Source organism: Camelus ferus, chromosome 5 (genome assembly GCF_009834535.1).
Source record: "Camelus ferus isolate YT-003-E chromosome 5, BCGSAC_Cfer_1.0, whole genome shotgun sequence".
Classification (NCBI taxonomy): Eukaryota; Metazoa; Chordata; class Mammalia; order Artiodactyla; family Camelidae; genus Camelus; species Camelus ferus.
The window spans coordinates 85,616,605-85,632,013 of record NC_045700.1 but is presented as its reverse complement, the minus strand read 5'-3'; the positions used below and the strand labels follow the sequence as shown (position 1 = coordinate 85,632,013).

Genomic DNA, 15,409 nt, shown 5'->3' with positions numbered 1-15,409 from the left:
TCGTGTTTACTGCTGGGGGTCGTCAGGTTGCAAACATCAGGTTGGAGACTCAGGAGAAGTTGCTTCTGTGGGCTTTAGTTTCTTATCTGGATTTATGATTCCATATAAATTTTAGGATTATTTGTTCTAGTTCTGTGAAAACTGTCCTGAGTAATCTGATAGGGATCGCATTAAATCTGTTGATTGCTTTGGGTAGTATGGCCATTTTAACGATGTTAATTCTTCCAATCCAAGAACATGGGCTATCTCTCCATTTCTTTAAGTCATGTTTAATTTCCATAATCAATGCTTTATAGTTTCCCATGTATAAGTTTTTAACCTCCTTGGTCAGGTTTATCCTAAGGTTTTTTTTGTGTGATGCAGAATTTTTTTCTTTTTTTTTCTTTTCCTTTTCTACTATACCATTGTTAGTACAAAGGAATGGACGGATTTCTGTATGTGAATCTTGTATCCTGCTACCTTGTGGGATTCGTTCATCAGCGCTAGTAGTTTTTGTGTGAAGTCTTTAGGGTTGTCGATGTATAGTATCGTGTCATCTGCACAGAGTGACAATTTTACTCCTCTTCCAATTTGGATCCCTTTTGTCTTATCTGAATTCATGGAAGGACAATGCTCGTTTTAACCTAAAGGATCCACCAAACCCACCATTATGGTGTTTATGGATAAGCTTTGCTTAAGAGGAAATCATCTTTTATTTGAGGTTTACATCAGGATGTAAGCCCTGGGGGGGGGGTGGGGGGGTGGCGAGCGCTCTGTCTCCGTGTTCACAGCTCTAACCCCAGGCCTGGGACGTTGCCTGGCACAAGCTCGCCTTCAGGAAATAGTCATTAAATGGAGAAAATGTCTTCCTTCCCTTTCCTTTCCTTCTTTCCTTCCTTTCTTCTTTTCATGCTTCTTAGGAAGGAAAAGTGGGAGGGAGGAAAGAAAGTTGACCTTTTAACACCTCGTTAAGCTGAACCCGCTCACTGGGGTAACAGTGCTCAAGCAAGCTGGAAAATTTACACGTGAAATTTCATACTGTGTGTGATATTTCAAGGCCAACACTTGTCAGAGAAGAAAGTCCACCCAAGTCACCATCTTTCCATCTAAAGATCCCATGTCAGGGCTGACTGGTGACCCTCTGGTGAAGAGTTCAGTGAAGTGTGTGCCAGCGGATCACCCTGGGTTAAGAGTGAATGGGAGGAGGGGAAGGAAAGAAATAGGGTCTTGGGATGATTCTTGCCAGTGGTTTGCCTATGGGGGAGGGCGAGAGAGTGCGGTAGCCATAGAACGTTCCAGGCTGAGAGAGGTTGTATTTTTGTTTGATACCTGGGAGAAGCTTCTTTGCTGCTGAGGGGAAGGAGCCGGTAGAGGGGAGGGGAAGGTTGGATGGAGCAAAATTCGGGAAGAGATAAGCACACAGAGATGGTCCCTGCTTCTCACCCAGGGGAGAACGTAGGGAGGCTGTGAGTAAATATTTAAAAAGAACAACAATAATGCAAATAGTGCCAAGGTGCTGAGCCAAGGAAAAACCCGTTGCTTCTGAATGGTTTTGGTAAGTCTGTTTGCTACTTGTTCATTCCTTTCCATTCATCTGCTCGTGCTGACCCACAGACAAGCAGGAAGAGAAGCTAAATTTCAAGAAAATACGAAAATCTTATAATTGGTGAAACTCTCACTGGAAGTTGGAAATCGACGGCCCATTTTTCAATCCTTATCTTTTCATTGACGTGCAGTCTATTTACAATGTTAGTTTCTGGTGTAGAGCAAAGCGATTCAATTAAACATATACATACACATGTGTATTTTTTTTCCAGATTCTTTTCCTTTCCCTTTCCTTATGAAATGTGTCTCCCTCCTGTTCCTTTTTGCTCTCGAATAGTAAACAGGATGACAATACTTTGCCTAAAGGATAAACAGGAACATCCTCTGTTCTGTCTTGCACTCTTTTCTTCTAAAATGCTGGGAGCCCAGCGACTTCTAGACCTGCTGGAGGGGGTTTTCTGTTTTGCCGTGACTGTGGCGGCCACCCAGCAGGGAGAGGGCACGACTGCCCCACTTGGTGTGTAGCTGTCAGCCCTGGAGGTCCCTGAGCTGAGCTCACAACCAGCGCTTCCCTCTTTATTGGGTTTGACTGTGTCCCGGGCACGGTGCTGAGTGCTTCATTTGGATCACCTCATTCACTCCTTCTCATCCTATCAGGAAGGGATATACTGTCATCACCCCCATTTCACTGAAATGGAAACAAAGCTCAAAAGGTCATCTGCTCAGGGTCACAAATCCAGGGAGTAACAAACTCAGGCCTGTGGGACAGCAAAATGGTTGTACCTCCAAAGAAAAAGCAACCAAGTCTTGCTGTTACCGTCCCATCAGCCAGCTCCTGCTCCATCAGTCACTGTGGGGTGCACATCAGGGCTCATGGGGGTGACCAGTCTGGGTTGGATGGAGACGAGGAGTCAGTGGGAGAAAATCCTGCTGGCTTCTGACTTGGCTATGACTTCGTCACCAAGGAAAGAAAATGGGTTTAGTTGGACCTCCATTCACTACTTGATTTCTAAGTTTTTCCTCTTCCCCCTGCCTCTTCAGAGTGCTTCTGCCTCGTTTCCAACATTGCTTGTGATTCACTGCAACCTTTTAAAAAAATATTGGTAGGGGGAATGTGGTAGATGCCAGCAACAGCTCTTCCATCTTCTTCTTCACCCCAAAGCCCAGATACCTGTCACTGGTCTTCTGTGTGTGTGTGTGTGTGTGTGTGATTGTTCATTATTTAAAAAAAAAAAGGAAAACTGAAAGTGCAGTTTTCATTCAATAAATATCACTTGAGCCTTAAGCAGTTTTGGTGCAGAAGGTGAAGTCCATAATTTTAAAATGATGATAGAAATTCATCAACCACGTAACCTGTTTTCACACAGTTTCAGTAACTGCAGCAATTTCCTTGAACTAAGAGAAAGTCTGAAACTGTGGAATTGCCATTTTAAAGGACTTTCTCTTTACTTGGCCTGAATCATCTGCTGCTTTGAGCATCAGTGCAACATAAGGATACTTAAGTGACCTGCAGCTGTCCCAGCCCACAGCCATACCCAGCTTCCACTGAAAGTCTGTAAGCTGGTTGGTGGCCTTGGCTTTAACATCCAGCAGCGGCTCGCTGGAACCCTCCCAAGCGGGGTCCAGGGCTCCCACCACCCACTCAGGTGGACGCTTCCCGGGCCACCCAGTCTGCTTTCTGGATCCGTAGTTAGAGCTTTTAGACCCTAGACCGAGAAGGAACCTGAGATCATCTGTTCTAACTCTCCAACTTTATGGACCAGAAAACTTAGATCCAGAGAGAGAAGTGACAAGACTTGTCCCAATTAGGGTCAGAGCCCAGACTCCATCCGCTGCTTTTCCCACCACATCCCGCTGGCAAGCAGGTGACACAGATCCTCCTGCAGGACTGCGGTAGCTTCCTTTGTCCGTAGCAGAAACTGGAGATAATAGCAACGCAGACTTGAAGCATCCACAGCCTGCAGTTTAGGGTTTAAAGAGAAGCTGAACATTATCTTATCAAGTTAATCTTTTGCACGTAGCCCTGCCCCGCCCACTCCTGCTGGGTTTAAACCTTGCTTTGTCCTCTCTTCCTTTCACCACCCTGAGCTTGGGTGCTTTGTAACAAGGCTAAAATGATAGGTTCGGCTGCTCCCCTCCTGGAGGTGCTGGCAAAGAATGTAGAGTTGAGATTTGCTCAGTGAGATAAGGTTTGCTCTCCACCCTTTTCAGCTTTCGAATTGATTCGGAAAGCACATTTGTAAATGGCTTAAAAGCCTGCCATTTTCATGTTTGGAAAGCAATTCATGATTATTGTCAAGGAGATTTAACTTGGAATGGTTAGAACGTGGGTGGCTAATTCCTGCCACAATTCAAAAGGGGGAGAAAAGGAACCAGAAAGTAAGACAGAACAAACACTGAAAGCACGGCTAATAGCTTGGTGGAGAATATTTTTTACGGAGCTGACTTTTGAAAATCACACGATGGACCCCATTTAATCATAAACCTTGAAACATGAAAAGCAGTCCCTTGTGGAAATTTACCTAGGATGTCTCACTAGCTTCTCTTCCTTTTGAAACTCTGGCCCCTGGACCGTAACTGGACTTTTCCTGGTGCATCAGTGTCACTGCTGGGCCCTCTCATCACTGTCCTGGGCTGCGACACTGTACGATTTAAGACCTTCACGACGTTTACGGTCCCCAGCGTGGACTAGTCCCAGGTACTGTGGATACCGATGCCCCTTAGTTTTGTTAGACTGTGTCTCGCCGTTCCTTCGGAGGTGGAGGGAGCCTCGTACCTCTAAGTCAGTCTGACCCAGGCATGAACCCTGGGCTCCATGGCTGGTGGAAGGGAGCCAGTGACTCTTTCTGCCTCACCTCACTCTCGACCTTGCCAATTCATTCCAGTCCCAAGGCACTCTCTCTTTCGTTGGGGTGCTGTGTACATGGGACTGTACACATTCCTGCTTTGAGCCTTGACTTGCAGGCCTGTAATTTACACTCTTTGGCACTTCCTCAGAACGATAATGGTAATAATCATAATAGTTTTATTAATAATACAGTGAAAGAATGATGAACTCTACCATTTATGCCAATGCTTTTTACATCGCGTGGCTTTTGTTATGATAACTCTACAAAGAGGTCGTCTTAGTTCCACTGTGCAATTGAGGGAAATAAGGTTTGGAGAACTCAAACTCTGAATCCTGTCCTAGGTGCCAGGCTAGAATCCTGAACCCTCATCCCTGCCCCAGGGACACAGTCCGCAACCCATTCTGGCGGTGTGAGAGTCTCAGCAGGCTGGCTGAGCTGCTGGGACCACCACAGCAGAAGGGAGGGGACTCTGAGCAGGGACAGTCTTCTGGTTTCAAGCGGCTGTTGTCTCTTCCCACTGGCCCCGGGCAAGTCAGAATTACACTGCTTCTAGTTGAAGGTCCCTGCCAGTTTAGTTTTCAGCAAGTTCTTTAGAATCTTGCGGAGAGGGGCTATGGATAGTGAAGGTATGAAGCCCCCTTGTGTAAGTCGCTCCCATAAGCTTCAGAGATGAATGAATCGGGTGCTGCCTCTGTCTGGCCCAGCAGAAAGTTGCCTCTGTGGCTTCCCAGGACTTGGCTGTGATCAGAATAGTTGAGGTTGCAAAATGAGTGCCCTTTGGGTACGTGAGGTCTTATTATATTATTTCAAATGTGTTTACTCATGGAAAAGGACCGGGGCGGGTCTATGGGGCTTGTCTCACATTACCATGGGAGCTAACTTCAAAGCACAGAGGACGCATGCCAGCACGCCCATCCCTCCGTCACCCAGGGAACATTGTGTGACCCTCCGGCAGGAGGAGTCAGAAGATTTTTTTTAATGATACCACTTGTAAAGGGGACAGGGAGAAAGCAAGCCATGTCTGAAAGTCCTTAGATCTTCTCTCTTCAGGTATAACTAGCTCACATGTATTGAATGCGTACCATGTGTCTGACCTGGTGCCAGGCACCGCCGTGGCTGTTGGATCCTCGTGAGCACTAATTCACGTAACAGATGAAGAAACTGAGCCTTAAACATTTTGCTTCAAGTCACAAAGGTAGCAAGCATTTCCACAGGGACAAACAAACTTGGCAACCTGCTTCCTGAGCCTTGGCCCAACTGCTACACTCACTATACTGCCTTCTGCTAAGAGTAAGATTTATTCTGACCTGAGAACAGTTCAGTCAGACATAGAAGCCTAAACGGTGTAAGGTATGATATTAATGGAATATTGACGTTATCCACATGCTCTGCAGGAAGCTGCCGATGAGGACGCCGCCCTAGACGGCAGTGAAGGGTAATTTTCTGATGCCTCTGAATGTACCAACCAAAGAGTAATCTGCTTTGAGGCTGCACCGCTGCCAAAGGGAGGGACATGAAGATAGAGAAGGGCTTGGCAACAGCACCTGGAGTTTTTAAAGAACAGTGTGCCTGTTTCCGAAAGGATTAATTGTACAATTCAGTCCATGCCAGCAAGTGGGAAAGATGCTAGTAAAGAGGAGGCCACTCTAATTAAGCGAAAATGAAGAGAAAGACGCTGAAAGAAGGGACCTCTACAGATCACAGATGGGGGATAAAAGAGGTCATGGGTTGCTATCAAAATAGACTGAAGTCCCGAGCTCTGGAGTAAAAGTAGCACCAGGAGAGGCAAAGATGCAAGTTGATAAAGAGCAGCAGGGCCTCAGGGAGAAACGCTCGGCCGGGTTGTATTTTCCACTTTTTAGCTTAAGAAGCACTGATCAGCTCCGTCCTATCCATTTAATTGAGTTTATAGACCTGAGGGGACTTACCCATCTGGAAATAGACAAGTGAAAAGATTGCCATGAATCCTTGGCCTGGAAAACGGCCGAGTCCGTGACCTGGTTTCATGCAGCTTGGGGTTCAGTCCCCTGTTGCCTTTCATCTACGAGGGTTCTCCTCCTTCAGGCTCACTTTCACTGGGGAACAATTGCTGAGCCTCTGGAGAGGTTACAAAGAAGCCGAGCAGGATTCAGACCGGAGGAGGAGGAGGAGGAGGAGGAGGAGGAGGAGGAGGAGGAGGAGGAGGAGGAGGAGGAGGAGGAGGAGGAGGAGAGGAGTCTATTTGTATTACGAATTGACGGATTGATTCCACAAATCACTGAGTTCCCGTGTAGAGACTGCTGTAGCTTAAATAAGTAGAGGGAGGGTCCTGCCCTCTGCCTGGGTCTCCGGGTTCTTTCCGTCCCGTGTCTCTGCATGGGATGGCGCTGGGAGGCAGTTCCACTCCCACCAGCCTCGCAGTCCCTGCCAAATTCTCACACTGGTCCGGAGAAGCAGGTGGCTCGTTCCTCGTGCAGCAGCGATGTGCTTAGACTGTCAGCTTCCAACGGATTTGAGAGCAAGTGGCGGGGGGTTCCACTTGGAGCCACGTCCAGGCTGAAAGCGTGTCCTAGGGTGACCGCCTCATTCCTGTTGAACCCAAAGTAGCCTCTGTTCTGGGGGCATTTCGGTGTTCACCAGCACCCTTGTCCTGTAAGGACAGATGCTGGGCCAAGGAGTTACGAAGGAAGCCAGTCATGAGTCCACACTCCAGCCATATGTTTTAGATCCAAGGTGGATAGGAGAGTCCCTTCTGCCAATGAACACTTCACACAGTAAACACATTTTTAAAAAATTCTCTTATCAAATTCATTATTATTTCAACTGTTTTAAATTCCCATCAAAATGCAGTTTCAATCATCACCCTAAAACAAAGTGCTAACACTGCTAGCTGCCTTCCACGACTGTGATCCAAGGAAACATCTCAGATTTTCATGTGAAGGGCAGACTAGCTCTCAAAGGGGATGTTGTAAGGTTGCCTCACTACACTCTGCCATGTGCCAAATATTTTTCTGGTATAAATCCACCTTTGGAAGATACAGGGTTTGCTTGGCACACGTTTGGCTTTCAGAGTTGGATTTTAAAAGCTCAGATCCTGTAGCCAGAGTAGCTAAATTCAAATTCTGGTGCTGCCACTTACTGCCTGTGAGTCTAGGAGCGACTCGCCTAACTTCTTGGTGCCTCAGTTTCTTCTACTGTAAAATGGGCATGATCAGAGCACGACCTCATAGATGGAGATGCACACAAATGATAAATATTGAGTAGAACTGTGCCCGGCCCAGAGTAAGCACTAGGAAAGGGCTTGCTTTATTATAAGTACCATTATTGTTTTTATTACTGTTCACTAAGCATTGACTACATGGCGGGCATGAATCAAGTCTGCACAATGTCAGCTCTTATAGACAGGGGAAGATGTCACTTAAAAATGAAGTCCAGGGTGGGGCAGGGGTACAGTTCAGCGGTAGAGTGCATGCTTAGCATGTGCTAGGTCCTAGGTTCAAATCCCAGTACCTCCACTAAAAATTTTTTTTAAATTAAATTTATTTTAAAAAGTCCATCTAAATGTAACTTCAGCTTGTGTGTTAAGAAAGAAAGCCCCAGAGTGCAGTAGTAAGGACTGAGGTTTGGGGCTGTGAGGCAGGCAAGGCCTGTCCAGGGAGCTTCTCCGGGCAGTACCATGTCTGTGCTGAGCCCGGAGGCTGAAGGGAGAAGACCAAGTTTCCGCCCTTACCTTCAGCAGAGGCTTGCTCATCGAATGATTATTATTATGGGCCCTGCTCTCTGTTGGTCTTTTCAGGTACTCTCCTCCCACCGATATCCTGGCAGGTGTAAAGGATTATCTGCATGTTACAGCCGATTCTATGGAGGCTCAGAGAAGTTAAATGCTTGCTCAAGATCACACAGCTTATCGGCAGCAGAGCCTCGATTGAGCAGGAGTCTGTCTGACTCTGCGGCTCACTGTGAGCCTTTCTGCTGCACTCTGCCACTGCCTCTCCCTCCAGGCTGCCGTCGGGACGAGGATCTGCTTAGACTCGGACCATGTTGTTCAGTACATCCATTGTCAGTACCTCTATAAATAAATCCAAATATAAGGAGGGACCTCCGTAGTTTGGGTAGCCAGACTGCTCTGCCTTCTGTCTCCAGAAACAGGAAGAAGAGTCCTTGACGCCCCCTTCTTTTTTTTTTTTTTTAATTGAAGTAGATTTGATTTACAATGTTGTGTTAGTTTCTGGTGTACAGCATAGTGATTCAGTATACATATATATATATATTCTTTTTCATATCCTTTTTCATTTTAGGTTATTATAAGATATTGAATATAGTTCCCTGAGCTGTACCGTGGGACCTTGTTTGTTAATTTTATATATAGTAGTTTGCATCTGCTAATCCCAAACTCCTAACTTATCCCTGCCCCCCACCCCCCTTGGCAACCATAATTTGTTTTCTATGTCTGTGAATCCATTTCTGTTTTGTAAATAAATTCATTTGTATTGTTTTTTTTAGAGTCCACCTATAAGTGATAATCATGTGATATTTGTCTTTCTCTGTCTGATTTACTTCACTTAGTATGATAATCTCTAGGTCCATCCATGTTGCTGCAAATGGCATTATTTCATTCTTTTTTATGACTGAGTAGGATTCCACTGTGTATGTACACCACATCTTCTTTCTCCAGTCAGCTGTCGGTAGACACACAGGTTGCTTCCATGTCTTGGCTGTTGTGAGCCCCCCTTCTTTACTTGTTCAGACTGACACCCGACTGATGGCTCTCAGGCTCACGCCCGCCTTCGCCGGCCAAGACCAGAATAAACGAGGGCATTTCTCTGAGATGCTGACCCCTGCGCGACATATTGTGGAAGCATTTGCTCTTCTGCAGGGAGCTGTTGTCAGGTGCTCTACAGTTCTGTCTGCTGGGGTGGGGTTGGGGGATGTTGGGGTCCATTGGGTACTTTCTCATGCCCGGTGCCTGCTTTCCTCAGGCTTGGAGCCCCCCTCCCGCCAAGGCTCTGTTGAGAACAGTGGCTCCTCCGTCTTCAGCCTCCTCCACGTTGTTGCTCATCCTTCATGTTTGGTTATTGATCAATGTGATCATATTCACCTTCCTTCTTTCAGAAAAACTTCCTAAAAACTCTCTTCTCATCTGCTCAAAGATCTCCCCCCACTTTCTCCCTGTAATTAATATATTCCCTTTTACATTGTTTTGTTGTCATTCCACTTGGACTTTGGGAAGGAGGGAAAGAAACACATGTACGTGCTGTTTCTCAATTACCATATTTTCATCTGAGCTTGTGTTTGTTTTATAAGGCAACATACTGTTACCAGCAGCAGCTTTCAGATGCTTGAAGGCCAGATTAATGATTCATTTTGTTAATACTTCACAGACAATAGCAGACACCTGTGGGGACTTTTATTCTTCCTCTTTTAAGATTTTCTGGGTATCAGCATGTATGACAAATACAGGGGGGAAAGGGGCCTTATCTCCTCCTCAGTCGCACCGCATCCCCACATCAATTTACTGCTTCACACTTAGAGCTCAGAACTGGTCCCCTTCTCGCCTCTGCTGCAGGTTTGAAATTTCTCTTAAGAAAACGCTGGGTTACATGTCCAGCTGTTACTCTCCAGCGTTCGTCCTTTCAGTCTGTTGTCCATTCGGCGACTGTGGCATGCACTGAATTCCCAGGAAACTAATAATTCTTGGAGATTCCCTTGATGATGGAAGTTGAAAGAGAAAAGAGAGAGAGAAAACGCGGGGAGTCCCTCAGCAGCCCATCAGTAATAGGGATGAATTCCTTAGAGGCAGAACGGAGAATCGATGAATACAGGCCTCTAATAGCTAGAAAGCGCATCATTTGTTTCCCCAAAGACTGTGGCATCTGCCAAAACATCTGACTCCAGAAGGCACCCCAGAGGTTTAGCCAGATTTAGCGAGAGGTGGCTAGCAAGGAGTCTGGGATGCAAGCTGCCTCTTCCCTGCCAAGCCCCTGGGGTATGACTGAAGGTCATCCCCCTCCTGGTGCCGACTGGAGCTGGTGGAATGTTTAAGCGTCCCCAGTCAGAGTCTTGCTGCATTCAAGCCATTCGGTCATGAGCAGATGAACCCGAGGGACTGATTGGAGCATCCTAGGTCATGCAGTATGGGAGCGGGTGGGCGGCGGAGGACCCTGACCATCCGGGGAGCCCCAAGGAGTGATCATATTTGAAAAGGCACATTCATAATCATGGAAGCCCACTCTGTGCTTTGTCTCTGGTGGACACCATTTATATAGATATTCAATACACAAGCCAGACAGGCTAAATCGTAGCCTCTCTTCAGTAAATGCTTCAGTTGTTTGGAGTAAAAAATGGTTTAGATTAGCAGCCGGGCACTCTGACAAAGGTCCGGAGGGAGTTAAGGGACTTGCCAGCACCATTAGCATTTTTCTCTTCTTCGTCCAGCCGCCCTAAAATATGTTTGTTCAAAACAGAGGGAGAAGAAAAACTACTGGCAGCCAGTACCTCTTAAAAGGAAAAAAAAAAAAAGTTTTGCTTCTTTGGTAAACATAGCAATTAAAATGAGGCTGTGTTGTGACAGACTACTGAGCAATTAATGCCTAGCTGAGCTTTCTGCTAGATGCTTCTGTGAAAGCCACTTTACTGGGGTCGGAGCGGCCACACCTTAGAGCAAAACAACCCTCCAAACTTCCTGCAGCACGCTCCACTCCCAGGAGCCCAGAAACCAAAGAAAACATTTTTACTTTGACTCTCCGAGAGTTAACACTGGAAGAATTAGCTTGACAGAAAGATCTCGACATTGAACATCCTACTGGGGATTTCATACTTTCCTCATTTGTAAGCAAAATCTATTTTCCACGAGATATTTTTAGTGCAAGCATCCCCTGCTGTCCTATTCTCTTACAGTATACCATTAGATCTTGAGGCCATTCCAAACAGGTCACGTGACTTCTAAGCATCTCTCCGGTTCCCTCCTAAGTGACTAGTCTCTCAGGAGTCAGGGAACACTAGACTGTTAACTACCGAGGACCTCAAAGTCCTTCCTGAAGCCTTGAATTCTTACTGATAGGCTGTGAAACTGCTTTACAGCTGCTTTCTCTAAGAGATCAGCTTGGCGGAGCTCGCTTACTGACCTCAGTAATAGAGATATTTTCAGCCCTGCAAGCCGCCTGTGTAAATATAAAAATGTATTAGGCTGCAAAACTGCATGTGTGGGAACAGAACAACCCTGCTATTGAAAGGAAATCACAGGGGGAGCACTGGTGTCGCTCACATGGGTTTGGTTAACGCGTGCATACTTTTGATAAATTGTTTTGATTCAGTGGACTCCACGTTTCAGATGAGCCAGTTTGATTGCTGGAACTTATGAGCTGTGAAAAGTAAAACCCCAGTCATTTAGGTGGCTAGCAAAATTTCCTTCTGAAAGTGTTTACGTCTTTTTAAAAAAATCAGTAATTTTCACCCTTTCTATGACACTCATTTGCCTTGGAAAAAATATTAGGGTGAAGTCAGTTTCTAAGTGGTTTAATGTATAAAAGAGTGATTTATTTGAGTGTCTGAGGGGGAAAGATATATTTTATTCCAACCTCTGAAACTAGAATTGAAGAGAGTCATTGTCATGAACAGGAAACATGCTCTCGCAATGAACTGAGAAATGCTCTCTGGGCGAAATGCTCTCCTGTTCCTGAGTGTGTTCAGTTTCAGTGGATCAAATCTTTCCCATCTCTGCATCCAAGCTATTTGGCGGCGATCAGATGATCAGAGCTCAAGGAAGTGATTGGAGAGCGAGCTGGCTGCAGCTGCAATGTAGGCTGTTTTCAGGGACAAGGAGCCACTGTTTTTCAAACATAGCATCAACATAGAAGTTATTTCGTAGGCTCCAGGATGCAGCGATGGGCTGCACTGCCAGCATTGTTCTGCTTCAAGCTTTTCGTTCTGTGGTCCAGAGGAGCTGTCCACACATTTGTAGACGACGCCAGGAGGAACCATCCCACGAAATTTTGCCTCTGGAAAGTGACGATGAAATGAGTAGACCCAGAACCCTCATCATAATGGTATGCTGTCTGTGGAAAAACAGCCTCCGTTGATTGCACTGTTATTATAGAAATGAGGTTGCAATTTGGGGTTTGGGTTTTCAGCTTTAGGTAAAGCAATGTGTGACCTAGTGTTTACTACTGTGCTTTACTGTTTGGGGAGAATCTTTCAAAACTATTTCATGTATCATTCAAAGAGCTAGTTTTCTTTCTCTTAGGTCTCTCGTGAAAATGTGCAGTTTATCGGTCTGTTGGAAATGCTTTGCTACCTAACATTTTGTATGCTGGTATTAACTTTTTGTGAAGAAACACAGAGCAAATTGGGAAGTTTGGCTTAATTAAGTGGATTGGATTTTATAACTCTAATTTGAAACCAGAGCCCAAATAGATATTTTTGTATCACATGTAACCAATCAAGTTGTGTTGATGTTGGTGGTTAGATCTTTAACTTCAGAATATTTGAGGCTTCTATTTCTGACTGCAGCGGAAATGCCTTTCCAAAATGCTTAACTTAGGCATAAAATCAGAATAAAGTTTTTGAGAATATTGTGGAATGCGTGGTGTTTTAATTAGAGAGCTGTTTCTTGCCACTTGTCAAATTACATTTTTGTCTGTGCTTTAATTATAATAGACAGTGTTACTCCTTCTTTGCATATCTGTTTGATCAGCAAGAAGGCGGCAGAGGGTAGAATCTTTCCTTACTTTAGGTTCCAGGAGAGATCTGCTTAGTCACTGAAATCTCATATTGGGATGGAGGTGGTATGTAAAGTTTCCAAAACTGGGGAGGCATTGAAGTCTGCGTGGTTTCAGCAAAATCGACCTTTTTTCTCTTAGATTTCAGTGTTCAGTTATCGAGGATGTAGTAAATAATGAATGATAAATACCTGTTACACTGAAAGTTTTTAAACGAAAGTCATTTGGCTTGGGCTGTGCCGCTGAGTGACAGAATGCGACGCTGTAACGTTCTGCACCAACTTCTCTAACACGTCACTATTTGATTTTCAGAAGCCGATACTGTTTTTCAACTATTGGGCTATGATCATCTCTAAGAGGAAACAGTAGGAATAATTTCTACTCATTACTCCCATAAATTTTCGCAAATTAAATTTAAAAGGATTTTGAGACATTGGTGTCTAAGTGTGTAACTCTGGTTAATAACAGTAACACGTTCTGTAGCTATATGTATCACTCGTGCCACCTCAGTCATTAAAACAGTCATGTTTTTCTAATTTTACTAACTAAATTTTGCAGCTAGAAATTTGCAAAAAAAAAGTATTTAAAAGTAGCTGAGACATAAAAATAATAATTTACTTAATAACTATACCCTGGTTTTTCAAAGATCCTTTTAATTCATTTGATGCCTTTACTGACATTAAATGAGGTGATGATGAATTTACTGAAGAGGAAAACAGGGTTCGGAAAGATCAAATACCTGGTTCCCATCACACAGCTGCTAAATGCCAGAGCCTCAGATCTCCTGTAGATCAACAATTCCAAAAGCCAATATACTCTGTTGTTCACTCTGTTTATATTTCTAAAGAAATAATGATAAAACTGATAAAACTGAATTTTTATGAGACATCTAATAGAAATCTTGGACCACTCAGGGCAAATTATGCTCAAAGTTATCATGCATCTTGCAAGTTTCTTCTGGGCCACTTGAAATTTCACATATTCCACAACTATTTATTGATGACCCACTAGGGGGACCAAGCACTGTTCTAGGTACCTGGAATCCATCAATGAATGAACCCATCAAAGATCCCTGCCCTACATAGCAAAGTTTCATGGTCATAGTATATTTTGCAAATCTTGTTATGGAAATACTACGTTAGGGTGCTGATGCTTCGTGTACAAATTGAAGTCAATGAGAGTATTTCCTATTTTCCAACACAGTGGTTTGAAAACATTAATGTGTTTCAAAATCACCTAGGAGTTCTTACTGATACAAATCCTTGGGCTCCTGGCCCCAGTGACTCTACATCAGAAGGTCCAGAGTGGCACCCGGGAATCTGCACTGGTAGCAAGCACCCCCCCAGTGATTCTGATGGGGGAGCACCGTGGATGACACTCTGAGAAACATCACTCTGGAAACTGATCACCTAAACCCTTCACCTCTCACCCTCCTTTAACCTCATCTTCTCACTCTGGCTATAAGCTTCTGAACAAACTGATTTTTTTATCCTCTTACTTTCCCATCAATCATTAGTCACGAAATTTTGTATACTGATTGTGTGTGTGTGTGTGTGTGTGTGTTTTTAAGATCACAGACTCTTGAGCCAGGCTGGAGTCCTGACTTCACCCCATATCGGCTGTGTGACCTTCTGCATGCTGTTTAACAACTCTGTGCCTCTCTTCCTCATCTGTAGGAGAGGTAACACTTCCTGCAACCCAGAGCTGTTACGAGGGTTTTATGAGGTAAAGAATGTGTAAGTGCTTGGAATCATGTCGAGGCATATTAGAAAGATTATCAATAGGAAGGATCGGGGACATCCTAACTGAAAAAGTGACATATGAGGAAGAGACTCGAGGGAGGTGAGGGCATGAGTGAGTCAAGCCGCTCTCTGTGGGGAAAGATCTCAGGCAGAAGGACCAGCCAGGGTGGAAATCCATGATATGGGAAGAAGTGTGGGGTGTTTGCAGACCAGTGAGGAAGCCAGAGTGGCTGAGTGAGCTGAGGAGGAGGTAACAGAGGGAGATGTCATGGAGGTAACAGGGGAGAGATCAGAGAGGCTTGGCAGGCTCGGCCTTCTTCCCAAGTTAGAAGGGAAAGTGTCGGAGGGAAAAGACACAGAAGTTGAGAGCACAGGCATCAGAATGTCAAGGCTGATCCTGTGCATGCTGCTCACCAGCTGTGTGATCATGACTTGTCCTCGCTGATGAAACAGAGTCACAGCCCCTGCCCTGCAAGGTTATTGTGAGGATTCAGTTAATACTTGCAAAGAGCTTAGAACAGTGCCTGGTGGGGAGTAAGTGCTGTGTTAACTCTGGGCTTGTTGATCTGGGTGGCCCGGAGCAGGGGAGTGACAGGAA

At 45.0% G+C, this 15,409-nt stretch overlaps 1 protein-coding gene and 1 pseudogene across 19 annotated transcripts in view; one reads left to right on the top strand and one right to left on the bottom strand.

Annotated features, from left to right (window-relative positions):
- The window catches only part of DOCK10 (dedicator of cytokinesis 10), a 241,864-nt gene that overhangs the window by 41,332 nt on the left and 185,123 nt on the right, over window positions 1–15,409 (top strand). The window contains exon 1 of one of the 19 annotated variants that reach the window (XM_032480372.1): window positions 11,869–12,397. The exons of 17 other annotated variants lie outside the window; for them this stretch is intronic. In XM_032480372.1, the coding sequence (XP_032336263.1) occupies window positions 12,236–12,397 (162 nt within the window). In that variant the 5' untranslated portion in view covers window positions 11,869–12,235. Of the gene's footprint in view, window positions 1–11,868; window positions 12,398–15,409 lie in introns of those variants that run through there. One more of the 19 variants, XM_006181752.3, reaches the window with a different exon arrangement.
- LOC106729246 lies at window positions 2,827–3,554 on the bottom strand (annotated as a pseudogene).